Source organism: Podarcis erhardii (assembly GCF_964252035.2).
Source record: "Podarcis erhardii genome assembly, chromosome: 1".
Lineage (NCBI taxonomy): Eukaryota > Metazoa > Chordata > Lepidosauria > Squamata > Lacertidae > Podarcis > Podarcis erhardii.
Window position 1 is genome coordinate 118,965,864 of NC_138497.1, and position 17,277 is coordinate 118,983,140.

Below are 17,277 nucleotides of genomic sequence, written 5' to 3' on the forward strand. Positions count from 1 at the left end.
CTACCTTGGACGCAATGGCTTCTTTCATCACTAAGAACAAACCCCTAGGTTTTACAATTGAGACTGAGAAACTAGTACAGTACTTGTACAATTTTTGATCTACAGCATCACGATGTGAAGCTGCAACAATTAGATGTAAAGGGTCCATTCATGAGGAATAACATCACTTTGACCCTTTGTGTTAGCTCCTACTGCTAATCTTTCCATACGCGTGAACTTACTTTCAATTTGAAGAAGATGAAAAAGTCTTTTGCAAAACCCAATACTGTTTTCTGATCTATGTACCTGAATGTAGAAACGTAGTCTTACCTCGTTTTTTTCCACTACAAGCCAAGCTACTTGTAATCCTTCCAAGCCTTTAAAGGGGACCTCCCTTGTTAGCATCTCCCAGAGAACCTGGAATAGAAAAAAAGGAAAGAATTTTTATTTCTGTACTTTGTATTTTTAAATACATTATTAAGCCTTGATACAGCACTATCTGTATCCAATTACCAGGCAACCAGAGTCCATTTGCAGGAACATGGACATATATTTGTGTGCAAGATCCCCACACTAAATTAAATTTGAATATTTCTCAGTTTTTTATGATAAAGAGAAGTGTGGAGTTATATTTTGGTTGTAAAATACACAAGGCTGAAATCTTTCTTTGTTCCTCAGTTGCTCAAGTCTGGTGGTTGAGACTTGCTTCTTCCTCCGTCCAATTATTCTTCCACTAAAATGTCCAAACTGATGTCTGTGTACATGCACACGGTTATTTTGTTAGTTACTGTCTTCTTTTGTGCAGCCAAGCACATTATACAAATCTCGGTCTGGTTTATCCAGTCCTGGTGCATCATCTCTGAAAAGGACAGCTATGCAAATGGAGACGAAGAAGAACTTCCATGAAGAAAGGGTGAGGAAGTCACACAAATGAAGTTTGGGGGAAACCAACCCTGTTGGGCATGGGATAATTCACTTTGCATGAAATGACTTCTGATTCAGAAGCAGTAAATAAAAATCAAACCATAAGGAAAAAACAACAGTGAATAGATATTCAAGGTCATTCAAGGCAACCAGAAAAAAACACAAGTAGTGAGCCACAGTAAGCTGCTATGTATGCAAACCCTGCTTTTTCTTTTTTTCTTTAATGCTACCACTCCAGAAGTTTGATGAACAAAGCTCACAGGAGCTTTAGTCTTTAACTCAGGAGCATATGCATGGCTCCCAAAATGTTACTGGCAATGGCAGCTGAGGCTTCCCAAGAAAACAGGACTACCTGTTCTCCATACATTGTGCTAGAGAAACATTACAAGCCCAGTGGATCGCTAGCTACCAATTCTAGTTAGGAAAGAAGTCTGGGTGTTTTGCATGGCTGAACAACTATCTTAAAAAGCTGGATTAAAAGAAGTGTCTCTCTCACTCACTCTATAAATAGGTTTTCATATCCAAGGCAACACATGCTCAGTGTAATGAAGACGAATCTTACTGGATCTACATTTCTAAAGGGAAATTTATTACACGAAACCCCTGCAATTAAATATATATACAAATTCACTGGTAAAAGGAATCCTGTTGAACTGATATTTAAATTGAATATGCTGTGACAATTTCAGAGTTATCATCATTATCCCATAAGCATTCCCCCTATCACGTAGAAAGACTGCATATTATTTTCTGCCTCATGCAGAAGGATATGTCTACTCATGGGAGCACAGGCATTTTTAATGGCTAAAGGAACTATTGGACAGACCACAGGAATCCTAAGACTTGGTATGGCATTTGGATAGGTAGGCCAACTATGTGTTAAACTCTGACTGCAAACTCATTTACTTACAAGTATATTTCATTCATTTAAGTGGAAGCCCCTTGCAGACAAGTTGCAGTACAATCCTAGGACCTGTTATCTCACAGATATAAGCCCCGTTGTTTCCCACAGAACTTGCAACCAAGTAAGGCTTCAAGGGATTTTTATCCTCAAGTGCCCCGATCTCATGAAATTGTTTGCCAAATCTCAAAAAGTTATGTGAATTATAGGGAAAACTAACTAATATATGCAATCCTTCCTAATGTTCTTGTGATTTATTCAGAAGAGGCAACTTGAAGTTGACCAAGGAAAAAACTATGGACCTATGGATTGACAGCATTATATTGTACTATGGTGGGAAAATGCTCCCCCCCCCCCACTTTAACATTGTAAATAGAAGATAGAAAACAATATAATAGTTCAATGAATACAACCCATTCTGGCAGGGGAAAACCCAGGGAAAAAATAAATAAAAGAAAGGCCATGGATTCTGCCAGCAGAATGCCATTTCTCGACATCTTCACTCTTTTACATTTGAAAAGGATTCTGCTCTTTGTTATCAGAATTTCAGCTGCACTTCAACGGATGAAAAGCAGATGTCTGTCTAGCACAAAAGCCACTTGTAAGTGCTCTAAATTGTGATACCAGGCTGTTCAAAACTTGTATTTATGGATGAGATTGTTTAAAAAGAAAAATAGACACGATTTTCATGGATTAATTCTTTATCTTCAAAACACATTGTTGGTGTAAAGGGTTGTGGCTTGGAGAAGTTGAAGACCTATGAAGAGGAAAGCTTGGCTGAACCGATGGATGGAGAATGTAAGCCAATGCACTACTAATGGTGCAAATCTAGGCACTTGTAGACACAGTTCCACTGAGTTTAATGGGGCTTATGTGTACGTTAATGGGTTAAGAATTGCAGTCTAATCCAAACCCACTTACTTGGAAATAATTTCTATGGAATTAAATAGACTTTAATTCTGAAGAGACATGGTTAGGACTGAATGGCAAAACTTCTAACTAGATCAGAAATTAAATGCATACAAGCATATCCTTGTGTAATCTATAAATATTTAACTAAGCGCCAACGTGCAAATTTTTCATGCGGAGGGTTAACAATGTAGTCAAATGCACAAGTAGTGAGTCAACATGAAGTGTATTTGTGTGCTCTTTCAATGTTATACTTTCAGGTAATTTTTCAAGTTATTTTCATTGGGGGGGAAATCCAAGCTGAAAAAGAGAAACTCTCTGAACTGAACTGAACTTGCACATATCTGCCATTGTGATGTAACAACTTGTCCTAGTTAAACCAGTCTAAAGATGGGATAAAGATTAAGGCATTTATTCCTATACCTGAACTTCATCCCTCCAGTGAGATGGATTTCCTCCGAAAACAATGCCTAAATTACAGATTAAGTTAACTGCAGTTCAGTAAGAAATCAATGTAATCCAAGTTAGTCGTGGCGTCTAACTTTTCACATTGATTCCAATGGCACCTATATGCAATTAACTATATGAATTCAACCCTATGTCTTAGATCTTATGATTTTGTGAGTGAGAATGAAAAACTGACCGGCATCAGTGGCTTTGAGCTTGGTGGCTACAAGCGTGGATCAATGGGATTGGGTTAAGAGTTCTCCTCACCCTGGCATGTTGTAAGTGGTAAGTGGGAACCCAATATTTCTTCCTCATCCCTTCCCCAATCTCCTTACTTTATATTGAGGGGAATGTCTGCCCTAGGAGAGTCTTTCCTAACCCAGGACACTGAACCCATTAGTTTAGTCTTAAGAGAAGTGGGCAGTAATTTTCTAAAGATCTCTGCCATGGGTGGCAAAGACAACCACCCACAATAAGTATTTATTGTTGTTAGTCTCAGTTCTAACACTAATAATTATTAGTGTTGTTGTTAGTGCTATGGTTTGTTACTGGTTATGAGTGCTATGGTTTGTTCCTGGTGTTTGTTCCTTGGTGTTTGTCCTATCAGGATTGGAGAGTAATATCTGAATAGGACACATGACAGAGAAACATAGGCAAAACACGCACCACAAGAGTCACGTTGAAGAAAAGAAGATGTCAACAAAACATATCTGTGTGCAAGAGAATGGGCATCCAAGAAGGCACAGGCGCAGAAATACTGAAGCAGCTGTAAAGGAACGAGCACACTAGTACACATTCAAGAGATTTGTGTGCCTTGTATGTCTGTCAGTGTGCTGATAGAGCTTCCTGCATCTGTCGTTTTGAGGGGAGGGTATTTTATAGATTGTTACGAATTGCATGTGTTTTTGTATTAACATGTTGATATCACAATTTATTTATGTTTAAGGTTTTTAAATACAGTCGTACCTTGGAAGCGGAACGGAATCCGTTCCGGAAGTCCGTTCGACTTCCAAAACATTCGAAAACCAAAGCACAGCTCCTGATTGGCTGCAGGAAGCTCCTGCAGCCAATCAGAAGCCGCGTCGGACGTTTGGGTTCCAAAGAACGTTCGCAAACCGCAACACTCACTTCCGGGTTTGCGGCGTTTGGGAGCCAAAACGTCCAAGTACCAAGGCGTTCGGAATCCAAGGTACAACTGTACACTGCAAGCCACTTGAAGGACTCTGTGTGACACGTGACCACCAATTCTAAGAATAAAAATGTTTTTAAAAATATTACAACCAGCACTATCTTTTCCTGGCTTTGTGTTAGATGAGACTTGAGGAGCCAGCTGAATCTGGCCTCTCCAAAAATAATTTTTTTGAACATGTACGGTAGTGTACAAAGAAATAGGCTACTCACCACACCATACGAATAAGTGTCACATGTTTCAGATACTGGCAGACTCTGGATAACTTCTGGAGCCATCCAGGGAAAGGTACCAACTAGAGACATGTGTGTTGTATGGGAGTGGAATCTTGAAGCACCAAAATCGCATATCTAGAAAAAGCAGTAAATAAACAAAAATGAGCGTCCACATTTTTTTTTGAGCCGGGGGAGGGGGGACAACTATGATGCAAAATACGGTGCAACAGCAAGTAAACTTTATAGGTGCTTTATATTTTCCTACCTTTAATACTCCATCACCAGCTATGACCACTGAAAATTTAAAAAGAAAGAAAGAAGGGTAAGAAGAAATTACATGACAACTATTAACATTATTTAATGATGATGGGCTTGTATATACTGGAAAGCACAGTTCATATCATTTCTCTAGCTGAATAGTCTGGCAATAAATCTAACTGACACTGAAATATCTCATACTGAATTGTCCATGGCCACCAAAGAAAGGAATATTGATATTAGGGTTGATAGCTTACTGAGAGTAAACTCAGCGTGTTATGAAATGGAAAAGAAAATACTTAGTGTCAAAAAAATATTGAGGAGCGAGACTGAAGATAAAACTGTCGGATATTATAATGCCATGTCATATAAATCTATACTGTGGACATGACATCTGGCACATTCAGAGTACCACAGAGCAGGAGGTGTCAGATAAGGACAGCCAATATGATCTAGCAATTGGAGCACCTACTCTCAACAAAAAATCTAAAATATTCACAGTATTATAGTTTAGGGAGAAAAGAAGACGACTGAGTGAGAAAATGACGTGGGTTTATAAAATTATGTAAACTGTTGAAGAGAGGGATCTATCTATCTATCATCTATCTATCATCTATCAATCAATCAATCAATCAATCAATCTAATATCACTCGGAACATTAGGATTTGGGATCAATTTACATGTAAAGGATAAATCTTTACACATAGCATAATATACACACAACCACATAGCTTTAAAGTAGATTAGAAGACATTAACAGTTTATAGGTAAAAAGTAAAGGTAAAGGACCCCTGGACGGTTAAGTCCAGTCAAAGGCGACTATGGGGTTGCAGCGCTCGTCTTGCTTTCAGGCTGAGGGAGCCAGCGTTTGTCCACAGACAGCTTTCCAGGTCATGTGGCTAGCATGACTAAACCAGAGCGCAATGGAACACCGTGAAGGAAACCAGAGTGCACAGAGACACCATTTACCTTCCTGCTGCTACTATTTATCTATTCGAGCTAGTATGCTTTTGAACTGCTAGGTTGACAGAAGCTGGGACAGAGCAACGGGAGCTCACCCTGTCAAGTGAATTCGAACGGAAGGTCAAATTTGCACAATGGGGTGAGCTCCTGTTGCTTTGCCCCAGCTTTGGACAGCCTAGCGGTTCGAAAGCATACCAGTGCAAGTAGATAAATAGGTACCGCTGCGACGGGAAAGTAAACAGCGTTACCGTGCCCTCTGGCACTCGTCACAGTCCTCCATGCAGCAGTAGCGATTTAGTCATGCTGGCCACATGACCCAGAAAGCTGTCTGTGGACTAACACCGGGTCCCTTGGTCTGAAAAGTGAGATGAGCGCCACAACCCCATAGTCGCCTTTGACTGGACATGGATCCTTTACCTTACCCTTTTAGTGGTTTATAACAGACAGTTAGTGAAATAGAACCTCTTCTATTCAGAACAAGAATACCCCTATGCAGCAGGTGCTGCTGGCGAATGATAGGCAAAGAGTCTTGCCGTTTTGCTGGGTTGATGAACCTGTGGCCCAGGACTGCAACTGACATCATCCCCGATCACTGGCCATGCAGGCTGTAGTGATGGGAACTGGAGCCCAACAATATTTTGAGGGGTACACAGGCTTCTCTCTCACCATGCACCATGCCCTGATTTGACCTTGTTCATTAGTGTGTTCATCATTCTTTGTTTTATAATTCACTTAAAATGTAAAGATTTTAAGACTGGTGTTGCTGGTCCCCGGTGTCGGTGTTCAAGGTTACAAGTGTTATATAGTCCTGACTATTTTGTCAATGCTTAACTTTATTTTGAAGTAGCGGATTTCAAAACAACTTTTACTGGGTGGGAATAAAATGTTTAAAAATGAAAGTTCTATTAAAAAAAAACACTTCCCAAAAACATTTGAGCTGGATGTTTGTCTAATCCAACATGGAGTTCCCCTAACTCTGTCAGAAGGGCCATCAAATAATTGGTCAAAGTATTAGAATACCCAGCAATAAATACTAAAAAGGCACAACATTAAATAAACTACAAGATTGATCAACCACATTTCAAACGAAGTGTTTTCCAAAGCAGTTTCCCTAAGTTATCTGTGTTTGCAGACAAAACTTTACACAGAATTGTGAATATTTGGTTTTCAATATCTAAGTACCAGTTATAAAATATATTTTACATAGAGGTAACATTGGATTTCTCTGGTCAAAAATCAAGAAAAGAAAATGAGGCACAGCCCATTTTAATGTGATTGTAAGAGAAAAACCCTTTCAGGATAATAGCAACAACTAATAGCAACATTACAGTGAAATAAGGCCCCTTTCATTTTTTCCCCTTTGCACGTTAGTTTTGGGTGTATCCCACAGTACTAATCCTATTTGGCACAAAGCAATTCTATCTTGCATAACAGCCACAGAGATTCATGAACTGCAGTTACCACCAAGCAGGAAGAGATCAATGGATGAAAAACTACAGATATTTTGTGTTGAACTTGGTTCAGCAGCCTCTCACCTGGAGCATTAACAATAGCTTAAGTCATTTTCTTGACAAGGACATGGCTTGCAACTCATAGTGTGTTTTCTCATGGCTGCAAATATTTGCACTCATTGTGCAAATAGAGCAACAGATTAGGACCATGTGACCCTCCAGTTCACTCCAGTTCCCATCAGCCCCACCCAATATGGCCAATAGAGATGTAAATTCCACAAGGCAGTGGGCTCAATCCAGATTAAGGGCCTCTCCACACTTACCATTTACAGAACAGTTGCTGTTTGATCCAACATTTTAAAAAGTGAATACAGTCGTACCTTGGAAGTCGAACGGAATCCAGAACGTCCGGACACCAAAGCGCGGCTTCTGATTGGCTGCAGGAGGCTCCTGCAGCCAATCGGAAGCTGCAGAAGCCCTGTCGGATGTTCAGGTTCCAAAGAAAGTTCACAAACCGGAACACTCACTTCCAGGTTTGTGGCATTCAGGAGCCAAAATGTCCGAGTACCAAGCCCAAGTACCGAGTGCCAAGCCCAAGTACCGAGTTTGGGATCCAAGGTACGACTATATGTAGCTAATTGCCTGCATCTTTGGCCACAGTCATTATTAGAGAGTGAGTGTGGAGTTTTCCTTTCCACGCTAATGGAGGGTTCTGCCCTAACTGAGAAAAGTTCCATGGCTGTAGTCACTCTCCTAATGCAGCCTTACGTCCTTCCAGGCAATTATTGTTGGTGCTATGAGCCTGCACATGGGGACAGCACTTTTGCGATTTATTTATTTTTAAAATTATGCCTACTGTTCAAGAATACTGATCTTGTGGGGGTAGAGGAGATTAGAAAAGGAACTACATGTTTGCCTGAACTATGGTGCCTCTGATTATTGTGATGAAATTTTGTATTTGGCTCATGACTACTGCCAAGGGCTCAGTCCCATCATTTCTATCTGTCATCTATCTCCTTTGAACTGAGCTCACAAACTTAACATCTTCCACTGGTTTGAGGGAAGTGGCATTAAAAAAGTCTGCCAAATCTAGGGCTGCTATACCAGAGCTGTTCCACCAGGCCTTTGGTCAGGGCGCAGCCTGACCCCCCCTCCTCTGGCAATCTGCACAGAATTTTGCTTATTGGTTGCCATAAATTTGATTTTAATTGCCATAAATTTGATTTTAATTAATTTTTATAATGAAATGTTTTTAGAATCGTTGGATTATTTTGATTGTTGTTAGCCGCCCTGAGCCCAGCTTCGGCTGGGGAGGGCGGGATATAAATAAAATTTATTATTATTATTATTATACAGCCGGAATTTCATGGACATAGCTGGGATTCAACCATTGTAACCAACACCCGGGCGGAAAATCTCTGAATGTAAAAGCAGGGTTTTGAGTACAATATCCAGGAATATTAGCTGAAGGATGCTGACATTGTGTGGCAACATGCCCCAAAATCCCCCAAACCCCAGCAACTATTCCACTATAAACTATTCCACTAGGTTACTTGCAGATGTCCCACTGAAAAGCGCTATGGAAAGTTAATCATGACTAACTTAGTGCCCTCTAAAATAAATGGGACAATTAACTTATCCTGGAATCCAACCTAATGTGTTCTCATTTTGCCATTGTCCAGAGGTGCACAAAAACTCTGCTTACCTAAATGCATCTTAGAATAATTGTACAGAATGGTAAAGTTCAAGGAAGCTAAAAAGAGACCAAGCTAAATACACTTTGTTGAAGACAAACAGGATTAGAGGCGAATCGAAACATGTTTTGAAGTGTTTTCCAGCAACGTTTAGTAAGCATTTTAACTGAAGGTAGAATTGCTTTCCTGTGTTCAGTAACTAGCACTGAAAAACCAGGATTTGCAAGAAAAACAAGAACATGTAAATTCATGCTGTTTTACCATTTCGGGATTTCAGATCTCGGTGAATTACTTTGACTGGAGCCTCCATATGCAAATAGTGCATTCCTAAAAGGAAATGATTTTTAAAAAGAAAGGAAGAAAATCTATGTTATAACATGATCACTTCTTATCAGCACTTGCAATGGCTTCTTCACAAGCCAAATGCAAATAAGGCAAAATCTTGGAGCCATTCATGTATTTCAATTCTGTGGTGAGGAAGACACACATTCAAAAAAAAAAAAAAGAATACTCAGTGAAGGAAAGGGTATGTGCATTTTTCACGAAAGGCTACATAGCACAAGTCTCTCCCCCTCCCCAAAGTAGCAAGTGAACAGGCCTTCCATTATTTATGTATAGCCTTTATACCATATTTTTCCGTGTATAACATGCCCCTGTTAAACACCCCCTATTTTTGGAGACTCCAAATTAAGAAAATGGGGGGAGCTTACCAAGAGTTGTTAAGCTTTTTGGGGGGGAGGATTGCCCAGAGTTGTTGAGCATTTTTTTGGGGGGGGATGCCAAAAATCACTCACCCACATGACCGCACGCGTCGCCAGAGGCAAATGCACATGGGAGGTGTCAAACCAGGTCTTTGACCCGGGTGAAATAAACCATCTCCTTAAACTACATCCTGTGCCAAGCATCTGGTAACTCAAGATTCACTAGGAGGTCTTGGAAGAAGAAGAGTTTGGATTTGATATCCCGCTTTATCACTACCCTAAGGAGTCTCAAAGCGGCTAACATTCTCCTTTCCCTTCCTCCCCCACAACAAACACTCTGTGAGGTGAGTGGGGCTGAGAGACTTCAGAGAAGTGTGACTGGCCCAAGGTCACCCAGCAGCTGCATGTGGAGGAGCAGGGAATCGAACCCGGTTCCCCAGATTACGAGACTACCGCTCTTAACCACTACACCACACTGGCACCACACTGGAAGCTTTCGTGGAAGATAACCAAGTTGATAGCACTGGAGAATGTGAACAATTCAGACTAAGGATTAAAGATAATGTTGCTCCTTTTTTTCAAATTATTGCAATAAACCTCCCTTTGTTACCAATGAATCTCACTTACCTTTAGCTATATCAGTTGCCCAGGTCATTATATGATCCATATCCATCTCTTCGCTTCTGTTGCTATTTATGTAGTCATACAGTGATCCAGCAGAAGCATATTCTGTGAAGAAATAGCACACATCTTTTAAAAAGGCTTTGTCTAATGCTAGACAGGTGCACGGTGATGTTTGGCTTTCCTAATGAAAAGCATTTACATGAGGAGCACGCTTTGAACGCATGCCTGTACTGGAAAGTCACACAGGGCCTTTAAGGGTGTGCTCTCTGAAAACTTTCAGCAATAATCCACCAATTCTGGCGGGAGGACCTTATCAGACTCCGTTCAGCCTTCTGGTGCTGATATAAAAGACAAATTTTGGATTCTGTGGTGTGTTCTGAAGTACATTTCCAGTTCATGCAGGACCTTTAAAGGTAAAGGTAAAGGTAAAGGGACCCCTGACAATTAGCTCCAGTCGTGGCGAACTCTGGGGTTGTGGCGCTCATCTCGCTTTATTGGCCGAGGGAGCCGGCGTACAGCTTCCGGGTCGTGTGGCCAGCATGACTAAGCCACTTCTGGCGAACCAGAGCAGCGCATGGAAATGCCGTTTACCTTCCCGCCGGAGCGGTACCTATTTATCTACTTGCACTTCGACGTGCTTTCGAACTGCTAGGTTGAGAGGAGCAGGGACCGAGCAACGGGAGCTTACCCCGCCGCAGGGATTCGAACCGCCAATCTTCTGATCAGCAAGTCCTAGGCTCTGTGGTTTAACCCACAGTGCCACCCGCGTCCCTCGCAGGACATTTAGGTTCATAAAATTTCAAATAAACCAAGTGTCATCTCTGAAACTTCTTAAGATCTACCACTTCTTATTTCCCAGAATTTTTTTTGCACGCAGCACTGTAAACTGTTCCCTGGGTTCATGTTCTGACGAAATATTTTTTAAAATATACAAATCAGTAAAGACTCTCTAACACATAATGCTTCTTCGTTTCAGTTCATGCTGCTTTATAAGCTGCTTGTCCTGTTTTTGCAGTTCCATTGCTTTGCTCTTCCACGCACATCCATGTGCCTTATTTTGTATACATCACATGCTTCAAATTACATACCCTTCAACCAAGGACTTGTGTAAACTGTTCATACAACAGTTTGGTCAATTAAGAGAGATAAAGATGTGTAAACAACATATAAAAGTGAGGATATTTGCACTGCAGTCTTTGACTGTCAAGCAAATTTATATTTAATTCAAAATATAATCATAGAATTGTAGAGTTGGAAGGGACCCAAGGGAATATGCAGGAATATGCAGCTGTCCCACACAAAAATCAAACCTGAAACCACAGCATTATTAGCACCATGCTAACCAATGGAACTATCCATCTAGTTTACGTGTTGTAAAAAAGGAATGACTTTGATTTATTAAAAACAGTTAGCATGCCCTTCATGAATATGTCTAACACTCTTTTAAAAAGTCCTCCAAGTTGGTAGCCGTTATTACATCTTGTGAGAGTTCATGCCATAGTTTAACTATGCATGAAGAACTAATTTTGCTCTGCTGCTCTGAATCTTCCAATACTCAGCTCCATTGTGTGGTCCTAGTTTTACGAGGGTGAGAGAAACACATACACTCTCTATGTACTTTCTCATATTATGCATAATTGTATACATCACTATTAGGTTCTCCCTCAACCCACTTATTCGCTTTTTTTCTATACTAAAAAGCCCCAATGTTATAAGCAGTGCTTCTTTTTTTTCCAGCCGGAGCTCAGATGAGTGGCATTGCCATTCTAAGAGAACAAGGAAGAAGTTCACGGGGTTTTTTCTAGAAAAATAGCACCGGTTACAACCGTTCTTTATTGGTGGCGGGGCATTCTTTCTGAGGTGTGCGCTCAGTATTTCAAAGGCTTTATCATATTGACAGTCTTATTTCCAATCTCTTTCCTAACAATCCTTTTTAAGTGGGAGATACAGCAGTCAGCAGTCCAAGTGCAGGAACAGTTGTTGGATCTCACTCTGTGCAATGTGTGTTTTCAGAGACTGGAAGGATGGCAAAGGGCACTGAACCCTAGGGCTCAATCTGAAGACTGGCCTGTAAACTCTTGGGAGTATTCCGTAGCCATTGTAGCACAGATGCCAGGGCAGGGCACAAAGTATAAAATATAACTACAGAAAGAACTATTTTTAGACAGAAGCACACTGGTGTTGTGAGCAGTGTTAAACAGAGAAAGGAGTTAAAATGGGAGCGGGGGGGGGGGGCTCCACTGAGGAAACTATAAAAACTTTAAAACTTTCTGGCCATGAAAGCTACACAAAAGTAGTAATACACTAGTCACTGCAAATATAGATACAGTGATACCTCGGGTTACAGACACTTCAGGTTACTGACACTTCAGGTTACAGACTCCGCTAACCCAGAAACAGTACCTCGGGTTAAGAACTTTGCTTCAGGATGAGAACAGAAATTGTGCTGCGGCAGCAGCAAGAGGCCCCATTAGCTAAAGTGGTACCTCAGGTTAAGAACAGTTTCGGGTTAAGAATGGACCTCTTAACCCGAGGTACCACTGTACCTAGCATTTCAGAAACAAGAAGAGCTTCTTAAATGTAAAACACATACACCCAGGGCCGGATTTAGGTTTGATGAGGCCCTGAGCTACTGAAGGTAATGGGGCCCTTTATATGTCCAGCTGTCCTTTGTCAACAACAAATTGTCACTATTTCTTTCGTGTTGAATATATGCTATATGGTAATTTATGGACCTAATATGTATCTAAAGCCATTTGCACATAACAAAAATATGTATTTTATCAAAGTAATTGCTGAACAGAAATGCAGTTAAGAAGAAGTATATTAATAGTGAAATAGAATTAAGAAGAGTAGGGCCCTAAGCTATAGCTTATTTTATCAAAATAAGCTATAGCTTATTTTATCAAAGTAATTGCTGAACAGAAATGCAGTTAAGAAGAAGTATATTAATAGTGAAATAGAATTAAGAAGAGTAGGGCCCTAAGCTATAGCTTGTTTAGCTTATACGTAAATCCGGCACTGCATAAAACACAAAAGGAAGGCTTGTAACTTACCCGTAACTATGCCATAGTTGGGGGGTTCGAGAACAGCTCCATAAAACTGAATGATGTTTTTGTGGCTGAGCACGCTGAGGATTTCTGCCTGTTCAAAATACAGAAAATGTTAAGTTGTCACTGCAAAACTGCGTACGGTTCCAGAACGCACCTATAGTAAACGTTTAAATCAAACTATCTCTGAATCTATCTCTTTCACAAACAAGATTTGAATACGCAAAGAATACACGCCGGGTTAAATGGTGAATACTCAGCAACACTTCTGAGAGTCAACCACCTTCACATCCTTGAGTAAGGCTTTGTAAGTATCATCAACCAACAGTTTCATAATTTGGAAGTATGAAAGCCATTGTATTGCAAGTTCCATCTTCAGGTGGTTGAGCTGTGTCTCTAGAGGCCTTTTCCTGTCTCGATAAATACACAGATGCAACACTCTTCATTGGCTACACAATAAGAAACAAGGGGGCTTATTTCTTACCAAAATACTGTAGAGACAGAGGTCAACAGTAAACAGGGGTGGCGCATCCCATTTCACTGCCGCCCTCTCACTGCCTCCCCTCTGGTGGCACCACACCTCTCTTACCGGTGAGATCTCACCAGAAACCAGTGTCACTGCCAGTGGTAGTGAGGCGGGCACTGCCTCTTGGGCTTCTGCTACTCAAGACAGGCAACTCACCTTGCCTCACTGGTGGGCTGGGAGTGGAGGTCAATGCACTTGTAGACTGATTTTACCTGTAAAAGGCTGTACACATGCCACCAGCATCCACCAAAAATCAGGAACATTACGTTTCACCCAGAAAAGATGAAAAAATGCTCTACAAGTTGAATGGCAAGAACCAGGAAAATTGCCACAACATACATAAATTTACATTTTCCTTCTGGCTGAACGTATTTGTGAAGGCTCCATTTTGAAAATAAACTCCATTCGGCTACCAGATCTACCAACCAACATCGTGCTTAATATATCAGCTAAATTTCACAGCGTGAAGCACTCTCTCATGCTACAAAATTACAGGGTTAGACGTGTTTAACTATGCTAGCACTCTGATTAGCAGAACATCGCTAAGTGCTTACTAATATTTATCACTGTTTCACATGAGAGTTGATTAGTTATATGGTTCGGAAATATTTGCCACGTTCATGTGAAGAACGCTAAAACGATTTAGAAAGGATTGAAGGCAGGTAAGGAAAGAAATGGAACCCAAACGTTCTCCAGAATTTTAAGGATCAGTAACAATTTAAACCTGGGAAAGTTTTAATCTGTTAACTGTTCCTCACAATGTTTTATGGAAGTTAATTCTTCTCTGACATTTGCTGCTCAATCCTGATGGTGTTGGGGGTTACAGCAGGATAATGCCAGCATATAAACACCCTTGTAAAGTTGCCACAATGCTAGAACTTCCTAGTTGCATAACCAAAAGCAAAAGCAAAAACAAACAACAATAGAAGAGGAGAAACAAGAGATTGGCATACCATCACCAAGCCACTTCTGCAAAAGCTCTGGCTGCACTGCACCTCAATGACAACCCCACAGTACCCACGGCAGTAGCACACCAATCAACCCATGATGATGGCAGGGCCACCATGATTATACATCACAGAACCCAGCCCACCTCTCATTCAACACAATGTGCTAATTCAGACCCAGAAAGAGGCCACAGAACCACACATATCAGATAGAAGCCTCTATGATTAGAAGAGAAACGAACACCTGCCGCCACAAATTGCAAGACTCTTCTCAAACCCTGTGGAATCCCAAACATAGCTGGCCTTTTCAATACCAAACTGTTTCTAGCCACTTATCTTAAGCACCGATATAGAGTAAAAATAAGTGATTGTCCATGAACCCCACGTAGATGTAAGAGATCTGATCTTCATCAGAGATTTAACACTCGAACAACCGAGATCGTATGTAAAATGTAATATGTGAGCAAACCCTTAGCCCACAACCCCCAATGTGGAGAGGCTTTAGCTGAGCAGGAAGGACATTCCTTTCATCACACACAGAATGCCCAGGGTTCAATCTCAGCATCTCCAGGGAAGGCTGGGAAAGACTCATGACCGAGGCCTTGGAGTCCTGGTGAGTCGCTATAGAAGAGGGTTTCCCAAATTTGGGTTGCCAGCTGTTTTTGATGGGAACTGTAGTCTTAAAACGGCAGCAAAACCTGGATAGAAAATATACTGAGCTGGAGGGACCAGTCATAAAAGGCAGCTTCCTTTCTTCTTAAGTCTTCTTAAGTCTTATTCCAACCACATAGGGATGATGAAGCTATGCCTGTCTTGACTTCAATGGACTTCAGTGCAAGCCACTCCTTATTGCGCCAGGGCCTTAAGGTACAGATAAGGAATTATTTCTGAGAATTATTTATTTCCTTGGTGGGCGACTTGCTTAGCCTTGAAAATACCAGGTGCTTTCATTATCATAGGTTCAGAATTATTTCTACAATTTTAAAGATATGAAGCTTCACTTTTTAAAAAATAGAAACAGGAATTCTTAGGAATCAACCAGAAACTTGGGTCTCCAGCCGTTTGTGGACTACACCTCCCATCATCCCTAGCAAGCAGGACCAGTGGACAGGGATGATGGGAACTGTAGTCTTAAAACGGCAGCAAAACCAAGTTTGGGAAACCTTGCCTGGATAGAAAATATACTGAGCTGGAGGGACCAGTCATAAAAGGCAGCTTCCTTTCTTCTTAAGTCTTATTCCAACCACATAGGGATGATGAAGCTATGCCTGTCTTGCTCAAAAGTAAGTGGTTTGGGGGATTATAAACTTTTACCCTAATCCCACAGATGTTCAGACCTTGTTGTTGTTTAGTCATTTAGTCGTGTCCGACTCTTCGTGACTCCATGGACAAGAGCATACCAGGCATTCCTGTCTTCCACTGCCTCCCGCAGTTTGGTCAAACTCATGCTAGTAGCTTCGAGAACACTGTCCAACCATCTCGTCCTCTGTCGTCCCCTTCTCCTTGTGCCCTCCATCTTTCCCAACATCAGGGTCTTTTCCAGGGAGTCTTCTCTTCTCATGAGGTGGCCAAAGTATTGGAGCCTCAGCTTCACGATCTGTCCTTCCAGTGAGCACTCAGGGCTGATTTCCTTCAGAATGGATAGGTTTGATCTTCTTGCAGTCCATGGGACTCTCAAGAGTCTCCTCCAGCACCATAATTCAAAAGCATCAATTCTTCGGCGATCAGCCTTCTTTATGGTCCAGCTCTCACTTCCATACATCACTACTGGGAAAACCATAGCTTTAACCATACGGACCTTTGTTAGCAAGGTGATGTCTCTGCTCTGATGTCTCTGTTCAGACCTATGACAGCACAAACCACAGTATGTGCCATCAATCTCATCTTATGAAAGGCATTAGTGAAAGGGTTGTCTTATCATTATTATCTTAACCAACAGCTATCGTGATTCTTAGGATATATGAGATACGTCAGCTGCACTGATGCAGCTAATTCTGTTGCAGTTAAAAGGCTCACCCACCACTGTTCACAAGCCCCAGGCCGCTCTCTGTGCAAGCATATGCTACTTTGCAATGGTAGCTGCCGCCAGCACACATGTGGTTGTTTTGCCACAAGTTACCAGCACTGTGGTAAACTGGGACATTGTGCCAAAGCTGCAGTGCTTGCACCTCACTCCACACAGTGGTTATTTGCCATGGGGAAAGCTCAACTGCTTAGTCCACCAGAGGGTTTCTCTCCTCTTCATAAATGGTCTTTACTATTCAATTGCCTCACTATTCAACTATTCAAGTTTTTCCAATTGCTGTCCAATTAAAAATATTATTTGTACAGCCACTATATAGACATATCTTCTTCTCATACTAGGCAAAGCAGAGGGGAAACTGCACGATGCACAGTTTGTGGCTATTTTATACCCGCAAAATCTGGTCTGCCATCTGTTTCATTGAGGCCGCTGCTCTTTCTCTCCAACTGCAAAATGAAACTGCCATATAAAAACC

The 17,277-nt window shown here is 41.2% G+C and overlaps 1 protein-coding gene across 2 annotated transcripts in view; it reads right to left on the reverse strand.

Moving 5' to 3' along the window:
- MAP3K20 (mitogen-activated protein kinase kinase kinase 20) overlaps positions 1 to 17,277 on the reverse strand; it is a 61,820-nt gene that overhangs the window by 28,764 nt on the left and 15,779 nt on the right. For both annotated transcript variants that reach the window (XM_081840742.1, XM_081840741.1), the window contains exons 3-8: positions 13,313 to 13,400; positions 10,260 to 10,361; positions 9,193 to 9,258; positions 4,830 to 4,858; positions 4,562 to 4,699; positions 310 to 396 (exon numbers count right to left, since the gene is read on the reverse strand). In XM_081840742.1, coding sequence (XP_081696868.1) covers positions 310 to 396; positions 4,562 to 4,699; positions 4,830 to 4,858; positions 9,193 to 9,258; positions 10,260 to 10,361; positions 13,313 to 13,400 — 510 coding nt within the window. The remainder of the gene's footprint in view (positions 1 to 309; positions 397 to 4,561; positions 4,700 to 4,829; positions 4,859 to 9,192; positions 9,259 to 10,259; positions 10,362 to 13,312; positions 13,401 to 17,277) is intronic.